Raw genomic sequence first — 15,902 nt, 5'->3', positions numbered from 1 at the left:
TTATGGGTATACTATGAATATAAAGGAAAATAGTTCTATTAAAAATGTTACCCACCTGGAACATTTCAACCATTGTTTTTGTTTTGTTTTTAAACTCAATGCTCTGCTACCTTCTTAGTCAGAATGTATGAAGTTATGTGTCCATGTTTAATCAAAAATGCATAAACTGATTATTTCCTTGACCTAAATACTGAATGAAACAGTTGGATGCAGTCAGAATGCACACATCCCAATACCTTACCTCCTTTCTCAAATCCAATATAGAAATGCATTTTGAGAAACATGGTTGTATTTCAAAAAAAAAAAAAACCAAACCCACAGTATTAAGAAAGAAGGCAATATCAGAAATAGGGAAACAACATTTTTAATGTTTTATTTTCCACTTGTGAAAAATATATATATAATATATCTTACATGTACAGAGCAGCCCCGCAGCTTGAGTCAGAGGAAGCTGAAAGAAAGGCACATATAGGGAGCAGATCTTTCCATACAGATTTCAATTAAACCAGCATTCAGGGTACAGCAAGTGACAACAAAAGCCACGGCTGCCTGTGCACACAACTCTGAAGAGAAACATCACAGACAACCCTTAGGTCTGCCATGAATGGAGAAAATAGTGTTTCTATTTAATAGATCACCCCACCCGGGAACAAATTGATACCTGAACAAAGACACACCAGGGCAAGACACATCTCCACACCTAGCTTGACCTCTGCCTTGCTGTTACTCCCCTTCTCAAGAAGACCAGAAGGAATGACTATCAGGGCTGTCTGTGTCCCTGAGTGGCTTTGCTCAATGATAAAACAGCATACTACAACAGACTAATATTTTAAAAGCTTGTAAACACTGTGCTGATGGGGCAGGAAAACACATAAAGAACATTTGCTGTTCCTCTTTGACAGGAAACATACAGTCATGAATCTTTGGCTTGTCACATGTGCTTCCCTATCCTGACGCTTACCCAAAATGGTAATAAGGAAAAACTGAAGCATGATTCATGAGGGCCACGGGTTCTTTCTGTCATATGCCAGCAGAGGAGCCTTCTAGGATTTGGCACAGCCAGAGCAGCTGACAACCTTGGGCGATGAGAGGTGGGGCTTCACAATGTCCGGTTCTATAGACTCTATGAGGTCACACTCATTTGCAAGTATGTGCTTGACCAGGCATCTTGAGGCTTCATCAATGTTTATGTTTTCCTAAGGGGGGAAAAAACAGCTTTGTTTTAATGCAACATTCTAAAATAACAGTCTCATATATGATAAAATTCAGTAAATAAAAATATTTGTTTACGTGCACATGCACGTGTGTGTGTGTGTGTGTGTGTGTGTGTGTGTGTTGCCTGCTTCTCCATGTACATGTGCATAGGCATGTGGACATCGGAGGACAGTCCCAAGTGATGTGTCTCCAGTACCTTCACCTTTCCTTGAGACACAGTATCTCACTGGCTAGCAACTTACCAAAGAGGCTAGGCTGGTTGGCCAGTGGCTCAAAGATCTGTCTCCCCAACTCTGGAATCAAAGGTGCCGTGGGAGCAGCTTGTCTAGAATTTGTTGCCTGTGTTCTATAGATCAAACACCAATCACTAAGCTTGTAAAACAAGTACCTTACCACTGAGCTAACTCTTCAGCCAAGGCAGTGTTTTCGGTGATTCATATAAAACGTCTTTCTACACATCAGTCATTTTCCCCTCACCCTCATCTCTATCATCTCTCTCTCTCTCTCTCTCTCTCATCCATATCTATCATCTGTCTGTATGTCTAGCTGTCTATCTATCTCTTGGTTCTACACAAATGTTAAAATATAGATTTCAGTTTTTCAAATAGGAACAATATTATTTGCTGGATATATTTAATGTCATAATTTTAGATTCAAATTTTTAATTTTTTACCTGTTCATAATCTTATAAGAAAAAAATATTTTCAGTCTAGCTGAGATTTATTATTGCATGGATTTATATTGCTTTTATAGTCTCAATAGAGACAAATAGGACACCTTTTGCAGCAGTCATTATCAGTTTAACAAAAATGTCTTTCTGCCAGCCAAATGATACAACTACCATGTTTCTGGCCTCCTTGAACTCAGGTAAGAACATGTGACAGCTGCTGGCCAATTAAATATGAGAAACATGAGAAGGTATGTATCTTACTTTCTTGGATAGAAGAAAGAAAAGTCAGGATTTAATTGCCCCACATTGTTTTCATATAAATTCATAAAAACCCTTAGGTGGGAATTCTTAGGCTCTGTTCCAATCAGCTTATGATGCAACATGTAGCATGGATAGGAGTTATGCCTTTGCTATTTGAAATCACTAAGACTAGAAAATATTTTATTGTGGCACCTCAACATTCCAGATGGAGGTAACTCTTTAAAGGAAAATGTAAAGTCAGAAGTAGATCGAGGGCTGGAAAGATAATCTTGTGAGCAGTGTTTGCCACATAAGACTAAGGATCTGAATTCAGATCCTTGAAATATATGTCAAAGCATGGATGCAGTAGCCAGAGGATATTTAATACTAGCATATTCCTGCATGAAGATGTGAGGCACTATCAGGAGACTTGCAGCACACTTATGGGCCAGTTAGTTTGACACTTGCACTGGAAATACAACAAAAAGACCTTGTTTCAAACAACACCCACTATTGTTCTCTGACTTACACACAGACATTGTGACATAATATGGTACCAGTCTCACACCAACCCCATCCCTGCCACACACACATGGGTGCTCACATAAGATACAAATCTAGTGGTAGTAATACAACAATCTTTAAGTCTGAAAAATGGAACATGTTAATCTAAAATATACATCAGATACTTAATTGATATAAATTTTTGGATGTTTTCCTGCTAGACAAAAATAAAAGTAACAAAAAATTTACCACTGGGATACCAAAAACCAGTTTTTCTCATGTAGAATTCAGTGAAGATCTCCAGTAAACTTTTAAATCATAATTTATAGAACCTTAATATATATATATATTACTTCCAGATATTCCATGTCAAAAATTACAAGGGTTTTTGTCTTGTCAAACTATTGACATCACTGCATCTTTTTGTCCAACCTGAACAGAAATTATTTATCCCTAACTTTTTTTTTTTACAAAAACATTGTTATATTTTAAGAAGCTTGAATGAAGTTCTAGTACACAGAAAATACAAAGGGTGATGATGATCGCCAAATGTTTCCATGGCCAATGGCACAAGCTGACAATAGGTGTTATCATTCTCCTAGTCCTTCACACCTGACCCTGAGTTTAGCTGCTGTCAAAGCACAAGCTGTCATACCTTGTTATTGATTTTATTTTTTGGGATAATGCTCAATAATAGTCTCTGAGCCTCTGTTTTTTCAACTGTAAAGGGCTCTTTCTGACAACACAGAACTAATAAAACCTTGTTTCACTTGACTGATCATGGGTACATGTGCTTTATAGTCCTATGCCAAAACCTTTAGGCCCATATCCTTTAATTTTACTTAAAGTTACTGCAGGTTAAAAATTAGGTTTTTTTCTTATTGGTTCTGTTGCTACTGTTGAAGTGGAAGGTGCGTGATCTCCCTTCTGCAGCTCAAAAGTCTGTCCCATTCCATGGACACCAGAGAACAGCAACACATGTGCCTCTGTTGCTAAGGGGAAGATTGCTGTACTCCAAAGTCACTGTCCATTCTTCTCTCACCTGTCACAATTCTGTTCCCACCATCCTACCCAGAGGTCACTCCTGAACTTTTTGCTCAAAGGCAACATAATCTGCACTTAGGCAGTGTCTGGGACAGACCAAGATGAATGCTTTGCTTCTGAATCTAGCTAGTTGTTTATGTCACTAAAGAAAAGCCTATTGGTGACTGGCTCTCTATTCCATTACATTCATGATGGTGAGGCTGAGTAACCACACTTAGCCTTGTAGGTCTTTGCCATGCCAGATGGCATCTCTCACTGAAGAAACCACATATACTAGGGGGGTTTTAAAGTATATGCTGTATGCTCAGATGATGATTTTTTCGTCTGGTTATAGTACAGAGGATGGCAAGGTCAAGCATCTATGGTCTCAATATTATGTAAAACTTGTTGTCCATCACCTCTGATTGGTTAATAAAGAGTTGATTATCCTATGACTGGGCAGGAGAGGACAGTAGAAGTAGGATGTCAGATCCCAGTGAGAGGGTCCCAGGTAGATAGAGAGGAGCAGAAAGAGAAGGAAGGTATGGAAACCATGTAGAGAAAACAAGAGAATTCGCCATAAGGTCACAATGAGATGAGAGAGCAGCCAGGAGGACACACATGGATGGAGCAGATGGATCCAAAAGGAGACTGAGATAGCAAGTAACTGAGTATTTATCTGGGCATTAATAGAGGATTAGAATATCTCAGAACCTGCCCAGCCTAGTGTGTCTTTTAGTTGGGAGATGTAAGAGCTAAATGAGTTTAGAAACTTGTTGCATTTATTTGGGAGCAAAGGGGGCATCAAAAACCCTCAATAAATATCCCCCAATACCAGACATGAGCTATAATCATATGCTGGAAGATAGAAACCTTAAGTTTAGAAAGGTTATCGATTTGCACCATGATTGCACAGCAGGTGGACAGGAAAGTCAGACATTACTTTCACCAGGCTGTCATATATAGTATAACTTAGGCATTTTAGTAGTGTTTTAAATTTTTCCCTTTATATATTAACATGATAGTTATGTGTGGTTTCATTCACTAATGTACAAATTGGCGAAAATCTGTTAATGAGTATGGTTAAATGCTAATCCTGGCAAATAAATGACAACCATAATGAGGAAATGATCAAAATCAATCAGTGGCAGCCTAGTTAGATGGTCCCCATAAAACACAATATGATGCAGGGGAAATTGTTTTGAAGAGTAATTTATCAAGTGAAGGTGAGGGATGTTAGGACTGGGGTGGGGAAATAAGTGGAACAGAAGAGTGGCAGAATCTTCACTGAGGCTGTAAATAGGCAATTCATGGTGACTAAGCCACATCCATTATTTTAACCAGTATTACCTGTTGAAATCCTAGGCATAGAGGTGTAGATGAGTAAGACCCATTCCAGTCTGGGATTACACACTATAATCACAGATGTATAAAGTGTCCAGAAAGAGAATCTGGAAGGTAGTTTATTGCAGAGGTTTGAACACTAGCATCTCTTGGAGGGGCAGCGTTATTAAGTACAATTCTATACAATCTCATTATAGACGAGACTATAGATGATTCAAGACACTGAGCACTCTGCCTTAACTGTCTGTCAGTACATGTTTCATGAATGGCAGGGCTTGAATGGTGACAGTTATGACAGCATGTCTGATTTAGACCATAGGCTTAAAGATGAAGCCAGGAAGTGGTCAGGTGTTCCATTTATCACTATATTCATGATATGCATGCTAGAACAAGGAAGGGATATAACAGGTAGAGAAGGTCTCTCAAGTCACATGTTTATTTTAGTTTCCCCATGTGTTTGGATCTTATGTGAAACCAGGAAAGTTCAAAGCATCAATCAGATGCTTTCCCTGATTGTATGAATAAGACCATTTTGTCCCATAGACTCATGTGCTTGAATATTTGGTCCCAGATGTTGGTGGTGTTTGGAAAAGTTATGAAACGCTTAAGAGGTGTAGATTTACTGGATGAAATACATAATTAGAGGTGGGATTTTATTTCTTATACCCTGGCTTCAAAACCTGTTCTTTCTACTTCCTGACAACCAGGCTATCCCATGTTTTTGTTGCCATGTCCTCTACTTATGGTGAACTATACAGCCTTTGGAACTGTCAGCTAAAACAGATAAACAATCTTCTGCTCTAAGGTGCTTTAAATAATGATATTTTGTCACAACAGAAAACTAATCAATATACCTAACTTTTCTCCTTTCAAAAAGAGAAATAAAAAAGACATACCATGTGTGCGATTACAATCTCATTATATTAATACTTAAAACAAGGGACACAGTTGGAGCAATGAAGCATGGGAAACTATCTATATTCTTCTCACATACGGCTTCACTTAGCATCTGAAGAACAGTAATGTGTGAATTCTGTCAGCTGAAGAAATTGAGATTGAAAATGGGGAATTAGCTTGCCCCAAGCCACACATTAGTAGGTGGTAGGATCAGGTGTGCTTTCAGGGAAAATAGTAAATAGTGATAATGACCACAGACTTACTGCTGAAAGAAAAGGAAATATATAATGTTTAAAGCCAGCTTGAACTCATTTCAACTCTTCTAAACATTTTCCAAAAAAATACAGGTGCTTGGTACCACATGAAAAAGGGAAAGAGCATGCAAATGGGATCTCAGGTAAGCCTGATTTTAACTGCTAATACCCTTTCAAATATAGTTATTGTGCTTTTCTTTGCTTTCATTGTGCATCAGGAGAGTCACAGTCAAGGTAGGCTGATAAAACAAAAAGCAATGTAGAAAACAGTAAAAGAATTATTTATTTAGTGGTGTGTGCATGTGTTCATGTGTGTGTCTTTGCGTGTACACGTACCTCTGTGTGTGTGTGTGTGTGTGTGTGTGTGTGTGTGTGCATGTGTATACAACTATGTCAACCTGAGGAAGTAGATTTTCGCCCTCTACAGATCATCTGATTTGGCAGTAGGTGCCCTTACCTTCTGAGTCTCCTCTCTAGCCTAATACAGAATAAAAGTCTCTCGCTGCCATTTGTCCCAAGGTGGATGATAAAACCCTGATGGTTGAAGCTTGAGTTAAGGTGCAGGCATCACTTCCTGAGCTACTCTGCATCAATGAAGGCAGTCAGGCTCACACTGCAGGTGACAGTGCAGAAGCAGAACTGCTGGCTCAACTGTAAAGTGCTACCTGGGGATTTTTGTTTGCATATGTGACTCAGAGCAGTAACAGCATCCCAGGAGTCTCTTCTGCCTGAAAGGGAATGTACACACTCTGTAATTCCCAAACCACACACAGACGGGCAGGATCTGGCTGATTCACTCAGACATCTGCAGTGTGAGGTGGTGGTGTATTGTGCTGACAGCTTCAGGTCAGAATGCTCGGGCTGGGGCCACTGCTATGGATTCTCTTCACCGTATCAATAGATACACTGAGAAATAGCCTTAAAACTGCCAAGAAAGCATTTTACAAAAACAAATGGTGTGCACTCTATGGTTAGACAAGTGAGTTCTCATGCACTTTCCTCTCTCTATGTCTCTCTCCTCTGTCTCTCTTTCTGTCCCTGTCTCTCTCTGAGTCTCTCTGTCTATCTCTCTGCCTCTGTCTCTCAGCCCCCCTTTCTTAAACAAAACAAAGCAAAACAAAACAAACAAACAAACAAACAAAAAACTTGCTATCCACGTTTTTTAAAGGTAAGGAAGATACAGGCCCAGGAAAACTCACCAAGAGCAGAGCCTGTCCTTCATCAGTCTGTCATTAAAAAAGAAAAGAAAAACACAACTTCTTATATTTGTCTCCAAGCATTACACAATAGATGTCAGGATTAAAATACAGAGAAAACAACTTCACTTCTAAACCCAGAGTTCTCAGTCATGGCTATATACGCCTACCATATGTGTGTACAAATGTACATTACCAGGGTCCTCCTCTCAAGCTCTGACTCAGTGGATCTGGCACAGTTACCCACATGGACGCACTTCAGAAGATTCTGGACTGAGCACATGACTCAGCCGGCAAAAGCAATGGCTCTGGAAGCCTGAGCATCTGAGTTCCGACCTTTAGCATCCATGTAACAGCTGGTTATGGCTACATTGAGAAGGACAAATACGAAGATCCATTGGCTACTCAGCCTAGCTGAAAAAGGCTGAGCTTCCAGGTCAGTAAAAAAAAACACTCTGTTACAGGAATAGGACAGATAGCAGTAAAAGAACCTCTCTATGCTTCTACTAATAGCCTCTTCATACTTGAGTATGGGCACCCATGGACACACTAACATATACAAATACCTTCAGACATGACACATACACATACACAAAGACATCACACACACACACACACACACACACACATACAAACACACATTTCAGGGAGGTGGCTTAACTGGTCAAGCAACTCTGTTCAGTTTCTCAGTATCCATGGAAAAAGCTGAGTGAGGTACAGGTCGCACTGAAGGAGCAGAGACAGAAGGGTCCCTGGGGCTTGCTGGCCAGCCAGCCTAACTAAATGGGTGAGCTCCAGGCTTTGCAAGAGAAGCTGTCCTAACAATGATGTTAGAGAGGATTAAGGTAGGTACTTAATGTTAACTTAATGTCTTCCATGCGCGCGCGCGCGCGCGCGCGCGCGCGCACACACACACACACACACGTAGAGTACCATACCTCATCCCATGTGTACAAACACACAAAAAGAATTAAAGTGTGCATCCAATTACAAGATACAGATGGTAAAGACATCTTTAAATACAACTATCCTTTTATTTCTATTTTGGAACTTCTGAAAATGTAATTTAATACAGTGCCCTACACTGGTGTGATTCTGATTTTCCCATGGAAAAAAACATCTAAATATCTGGGGTCTGTAGATCTTTTAATTTTTTTAATCAACTTTTTAGAACATCTGTCTGTCTAAGATTGTGTTATTTAATCTTTGACCCTCAATGCCAAAGAAGAAAAAACAAAACAAAACAAACTCTAATAGAAAACTTTCACATGTCCTTTGTTAGAAGCCATCAAAAAAATTCACTTTCTACAGTCTTTTCAAATAAATTAACCTCAAACAAAATACAAGATGTACCAAAGGCTTGAGGGTAGGGCACTAAATTCCTCAGTAATGTGCAGTTTTAATTAGAGCAGGAGCATGCTGCGTAATAGCATGACAGTAAGAAGTCATACACAGACAGAAGCTTAACACTTAAGTGGCAGAAAGTTACCAGCCCTTTATTGACTGTAGTCAGTGTGAGCCCTGGTGCCTGTGTGGTGATGCCCGTGTTTGTGTCTGCTTTGCACTTTTTTCTCCATTTTGGTTTGGGGTTTACTACCTCTTGTCCATCTCAAGCTTTGACTGAGCTCCCTTCCTCTGGGACTTAATGCCTCACACTCTGTTCTCATGGTGGAGTTTTTCACTTACTCTCCACGGCAATACTGACTAAACATTTCTACAGAGATAATTCAGCTCATAGAATGTTGTACATAAGATCCTGTAACAGTAAAGTTCAGGATCTGGCTCTGGCCTTCACAGCCCTGCATTTTCCACTTGCTTGGGAAACGCTTGGCTCTTTTTTATTTAGGTCCATATTAGCAGTCACCTGAACCCGAAGCCTTGTAGTCTGCCATGGTTTCTGAATGAGAAGGCACGTGTGGTATATAAAGAGAAACTAAGTTACCCAACTTCAGTCTCACAATCACTGGGAAAAGCAGACTGAGCTGTTTCACTACTGAACTGGACACAGAACAATCATGCTGTCAGCACAGAGAAACGGCATACACTCAGCTACAAGGACTATGTTCCTCTGCAAATACTTCCCCTTTCACCATCGCACTCTTCCTGCCTTCCTGTAATTTACTTCAATTTGTCTTTTCTTCATGTGCTATGGACTGAACCCAAAGCATCTGCCACGTGAGGCAACTGCTCTCCGACTACCAGTCCAACTTCAATCTATTTGTGTGCTTCCCTACAGCTTCAGTGCCTCATATTTCACAGCTCTGCTCTCTGATATGCCAGGGAACACTACCTCCATCACCCGGGACCCCATGTACCCATGTACCCCACTTCAGCCTTGAAAACACCCTAGATTTACAGAGTAACCCAAACACTAGAAGAAGGGAAACAAGTTGTCACTATTTCAACCTTCTCTGACACCCCAGAAATTTTAGGCAAACAGAAGGAAATATGATTGATAGGCATTAATAGGTTACTGAACTGCACACCTTTTGTTGCCTACTCGCCTCCTCATTTCTGAAATATTATCTCTTTGGAGTGGCCTTCTGTCTGTTTTGTGAAGTGCATTCTCTATGGCTTCTGAATGTATATAGCCACCTCACCTGACCCTGAAGGCTGTGCCTTTCCTTCCCATTGCTGATGCCCCAACAACAGTACCATGTTTAACTATGATGCATGCTCTGTGCTAGTGACTTCCACCATGGCAAGAATGCCCTAAATCATATTACCCAACATCACTAATATCTATGGACAAGTTATTTATAATGTCCCATTTACACACTTGTCCTCTGTTGGCTAAGTTAATGCCCCCAAAGAACCGCAAAGAAGTTGAGATTGCATACTTTTCTCAGTTATCTAGCCCACAAATCAAATTATTTACATGACCTAAAAACATTTATCTCAGGGCAGCCCTGCAGGCAAACAGAATCTTTGTTTAGACTACTCTTCTCCATAAGTGCCATGAAGTCGCCAGGCATCAGTTCTCCTACCTCATTGCTCTACTGTTCCCCCCCCCCAAATCTGAAAAATGAGAAATGAGCAGTCTACAATACATCACACTTGGTCCATGGTTATTAGTTAATTTGATGACTTTGAGGCTTAATATGTTTAAGTGGCATATTTGTAGCCTCAGGCTTCACATACTCTCGCTTAGTACCTAACTCATTCACTTCCATTAAATTCTGGAACCTGAAGAAACATGGCATCATATCTATTTTCTGTCTCCTTCATCAAGTAAGTACCTACAACCCTAATATTAGGCAGACAGTTCCCAAGAGGGTTTTGTTTTTGAGTTTGCCATTCCTGAGATGTACTTTCCAAATCCAGTGTGTATAACTCATCATGAATGATCACTCAGTCAGAACACTCATGGATTCTGCTACTATTAGCACTTCACTTTTAATTTAGCTGCGTTTTAATTATTTTAATTATCATCGCTGTGAGTCTTTTGCTAACACAGTGTTAAGACACCCAATAATCAGTTTTAAAAAGAGAATACTCAAGTTTCAACACTATCGTTTAGTCAGACTTAATAATTCCATTCATAAAAAAATTGCTTCAGATAATATCCTTTGTCTTTGTCAGCTCTGGAAAGTAAGTGACCCCACAAAAACAAATATTAATAGTAATAATTACTAACACTGCTTGCTTGGATACTTAATATTCTGCTATGCATGCTGCTACATATATAAATTCATTTGAGAAGAAATACATTATCAACCCCAATTTGGCAAAGAGAAGATTGAGACACACACAGATTAAACGCTTAGCCATAGTGTATGCTGGATGTATTTGATTCAATTTCAAGTGTTATTGATTGCTCGCTATGAGCAGAAATGATCTGTCTTAAAATCTATTTCTGTCTTGATTAAATGCTTTTGTTCTGGCCACTCTGTGTTAAGACTGCAAACTGAAACTGGAGCATCATTGTCCCAGGAAGCAGCAGGGTGTAATGGCATGAAAGAAAGCTTCAGAGTTAAGATCTATAATGTGACTTATCTCTGGAACCAAGGATAAGTAGAAAAAGGCTCTGCCTTCACTTCTTAGTCTGCAAAATGAGACCAGAAATAACTCTATTTCACAGGGCTCTTAGTGAAGTTAAACAGTAAACAGAGATGAAGCACCCAGACCTTACCCAATACAGTCACTGGTACTTCAACAAATATATCCTAACTCATTCTCTTCTTGTTTTGGGTCATACTGTGGCAGTCATATTCTGTGGGGAGTCACCTGATTTGCTTTGCATGGAACAGATACCCTTCAAATACTGTCACCTATTTCCAATCAACAGGAAAGGGCTTGTGTGTATGCATCCTTCACTGGGATGTCAGGGTCACTGCTGTATTCTTCTGTCCACCACAGTAGCTGCAGACAGCCGATGAGTAAATAGACAGCCAATCAACTGACAAAATGAGTGATCAGGTCTGCAGCAGAGTGACAAGTTTACATTACAACCTGAAAATACACTTAGATATGGGTGATCTGGGTAGAGACTGAAAGAGAAAAATACTTCACAACAAATTTACTCCCCAAGCCAAACTGCCTATTGCAATTTTTTCCCAGCTGCTATCGGGCATCACTCTATCCAGAAGAAGTGGACAGATTGACTGAACTTGTTTATTGCCATTGAGCTGAACTCAGTTGGATAATTAGACTTTCAACCAAGCAGATCTAACTTGAATCATTTATTTCTTTTGGAAATAATTCTTTATATTTTGCTGTTCCTTACTGTTTAGAATAACCACTGCTGCTTAATAAATATGTTTATTTAGGAAAAAGACTTTTTCTTGAGCCTTACTTATGAGATAGAAGTGATTAATAAAACACACTTGCCAGAATATTCAAGCTTCATTTCCATTGATGAGTTAAAATATCCTTACAAAAATCATCTTAGGGGAGGAAGGGTTCATTTGGCTTATGTTCCTGGCTACAAATCATTATTGAGATGTAATCAGGGAAGGAACTTAAGGCATTGCATACACAGTCAAGAGTTACTTTCTCTGACAGCTTTCTTTCCTATTATACACTCTGGGTGCTGTGCTTAGGCCATGATGCCACGTTCAGTGGGCTAGGTCTTCCAAAATAAATTAACAGTCAAGATAATCCCACAGAGCATCTTCGATCTGCATCATTCCTCATGAAGACTTTCTTCTAAGCTGGAAAGATGGCTCAGCAGTTAAAAGCTCTTTCTACTCTTGTGAAAGAACTGGGTTAGGTACCCAGTACCCACAGAGTGGGTCCAAACTGTCTTCAACTCTAGTCCCATAGTATTGGATATACATTTCTGGCCACTATGGGTACCAGGCACAGATGAAGTGCACATCCATGCAGACAAAGCACTCAAGCACATAAAATAAAAATAAATATTTACTTAAGAAAAACTTTCATTGTGACAGTTAAAACTAATTAGCACAGAACTATAAAGATTATAAATATTACTTTTGGAAATATGTATAAGTATTATATATTATATGAGTCCTTTTATTTTAGGAATAGATACTAGCCTTGTATATATGCCTATATAATACATGTCTATATATGTGTATATTATTTAGTATTATCTTTATCAACAGGTTTTTTTCTTACAAATTAAATGAGTATCTTCCCAATCTTTCAGTTTAGCTTTTCTTTACATATTACCTTCTGTCCACTCCTGAACTAACTCTTTACTACAGTGTCGGGGTTAGAATGTGGTAGTAGACAATGGAGTCTTATTTAAATTTGAATCATTAGCAAGTGGCATTACTTGACAGTGATGAGGAAGTCTGGCCTGGTTAGAGATTTCAAATGTCAGCCCAATTAAATGCTTTCCTTTAAAGGAGTTGCTATTGTCATAGTGTCTCTTTATAAGAATAGAACACTGACTAAGACAGAAGTTGGTACCAAGGACTGGGGTATTGCTGTGATAGCCCTGATCATGTTTCTTGTTGATGGAATGTAGATGTTTGGACTTGGAATTGGGAACACAGTTGAATGCTTTAAGTGGGGCTTAATGCACCATACTAGCAGGAACATGGAAGACAGTGATACTGAGCGCAATATAGACTACGGCAGCCTACATCATGAGCTTTCAAAGGAGAAGAGTTTGGTATGTAGCCTGGAGAATGTTCCTGTGGTAGTCTGTGGAAGAATGTGGATGATTCTTGCCCTTGCTTGAAAAATATACCTGAGGCTAAATTGAAGAGTCTTGGATTAATGGTATTGTCAAAGGAGACTTTAGGGTGTTTTGGTATAGACCTTGTTGTGTGGTTACTAGTGTTGACTCTTATGCAGGTCTATAATGAAAAGCAACATCCTGAGCAAGGAAAAATTCTGATAGCATAAATTAAATTATCTTTACCACTATTATGAGAGCAATGCCAACTAGGACAAAAACAAATAAGAACAAGAATTATGTGCAAAAATAGACATGTTGCTAAAGCTCTGAAACTAATCCTTAGTCACCTTTTCATGTGTGGGTTGTCTGGAATGTTAGTTAATCATCAGAAGCCAAGCCTGCACCCTGGGAACTGAGACTGCCCACCTGCCTTTCCAAATCCTGAGTTCTAACTCCTAGGTCCCACAGTCAGATAAGGGGCCAGGCTGTGCTTAGCATGGAAACATCCTGAAGTAGCACACAGAGACCGATAAACTGACAGGTAATCTCTTTCTGGTACGGAGTCATATGTTCCTTTCTTCATTCTGTAACTTCGTAGTTGGAAAAGTAGAGACTCCAAGACTTGAAATATCAGATCACTGAATGGAATGATCTAATAGTCAGGAAATAATCACTGAGCTTTTCACCAGATCAGGTATATTTTGTCTCAGTGTGTGTTTTAACACATTATGTCAGGCTCTGTGATTGTTGACTTAGGCCATGGATCTTTGTGTTTAGAAATGATGCCAGGTGTGGTGGCACACGCCTTTAATCCCGGCACTTGGGAGGCAGAGGCAGGCAGATTTCTGAGTTCGAGGCCAGCCTGGTCTACAAAATGAGTTCCAGGACAGCCAGGGCTATACAGAGAAACCCTGTCTTGAAAAACAAGAACAAAACCAAAACCAAAACATAACCAAAAAAAAAAAAAAAAGAAAAGAAAAAAATGATGTAAGACAGGATGTGCTTTCATGCTTCAGACATTCTCCCCCTACATAAGCTCTCAGGCTTCATGCCTCTAGTTCCTTTCCATCAAAAGTCACCCTTCTTTCCCCTGCCAGGTTGTCTCCTCATTATTTTAATTAAAGTATAATTTTGTTCACACCTCATCCTCATTATCAGCTTATAAAAGTGTATTGGCTCAGGCTAACTATTGAGTGAGTCCACGGTACTTGAGTGAGTGCCAAACTTCTCTCTTATGCCTCATCTTCACTGACTCCCTTGCTTAGCTAAGGCCCAGCTGAGTTAGATCATAGGACCTGCTAGAGGCTTGAGTACTCACTGTAGCCTCTGCCTAATTTAGTCTGATATCCCTCCATGGCTGTACATCAACTACACATCTCTGGCTTGATCATTCTTATTCTGACTCTCTACATAGATGCTTTGCCCGTTCACAGCAACATGAAGAGCACACACGAAGGCTTGCATCCATGGTGTGTGCATCAGGACACAGTGAATTCCATTTAGAAAGGGAGAATTAAAGAAAAGCAAAAAGAAGCCCCATCCCCCTCTATTCCTTCTATGCCAACCCAGAGGAGTATCAAGCAGTAATACTGTATCTGACCATAGAGCTATTATATAATATGGTGTCAGGTTTAGTGGTTGTGTTTAGACAACTGGTAGCTACTAACTTGAAGCAGCAGTGGTATACAGGAGAATAAATGATGAAGTTGGGCAGCCGGAGACATTTACCAGCTGCTTCTGTATAACCTTGCTCTTTTTAACCTTTATCTAAGGTACACTACTTCTACTCTCACTTTTCGCCATTTCTCTGAGTTGAATTGAAGATGGTGCGTGCATGTGTGTGTGTGTGTGTGTGTGTGAAATATATTAACAAAACAGAGTCACATAATGTAACACTGAAGATGGTGGGCCTGGTTGCATTGAAAAGACATCGTGTTCTTTGATAGATTGGTATCAATCTATCAAAATATCTAGGTGCCTCTTCTATATGCTGCCTAGCATTCCTCTGCAGTACTATTACATGGTACATAGGGGAGTAGTATTTTTAAAATGTCATTTATGGGTAAGTTATCTTGTAAAAGAGGAAGAAAAAAGATGCATGGGCTTCCTATGTTGATATCCATTATACTCAGATTCCTTTAAACTCAAGATCCCATAGGATGGTAAAAATCACCTAGGCCTCAATATCACTGTCCTAGTCATTAAAGACATGTCAAAATCACTCTCTCGGGATGTGGTTAATCCTGCTACCACATGATGTCCCAGGGCAGGCAGATTCCCAAAGGAGCTTCCCCTTCTCTGAGGAGAAGGGAAAGGGGTAGTGGGGGAGGTGTTTATAGCAGTGAGACTGAGAAGAAAGGAGAGATGCTGGGGCTACAATGGGTATGTAAAATGAATAAATAAGTTAATGAAAAAAATCTCTCTGTTTCTATGTCTCTCTCTCTCTCTCTCTCTCTCTCTCTCTC

At 39.6% G+C, this 15,902-nt stretch overlaps 1 protein-coding gene across 1 annotated transcript in view; it reads right to left on the bottom strand.

The window, feature by feature from the left end:
* Positions 1–346: 346 nt before the first annotated feature.
* The window catches only part of Rab38 (RAB38, member RAS oncogene family), a 69,550-nt gene continuing 53,994 nt past the window's right edge, over positions 347–15,902 (bottom strand). Inside the window, exon 3 of the mRNA XM_021205957.1 lies at positions 347–1,196. Coding sequence (XP_021061616.1) covers positions 1,044–1,196 — 153 coding nt within the window. The 3' untranslated portion in view covers positions 347–1,043. The remainder of the gene's footprint in view (positions 1,197–15,902) is intronic.

Source organism: Mus pahari, chromosome 1, assembly GCF_900095145.1.
Source record: "Mus pahari chromosome 1, PAHARI_EIJ_v1.1, whole genome shotgun sequence".
NCBI classification, from domain to species: domain Eukaryota; kingdom Metazoa; phylum Chordata; class Mammalia; order Rodentia; family Muridae; genus Mus; species Mus pahari.
This window is presented reverse-complemented; position numbering and strand designations above follow the sequence as displayed.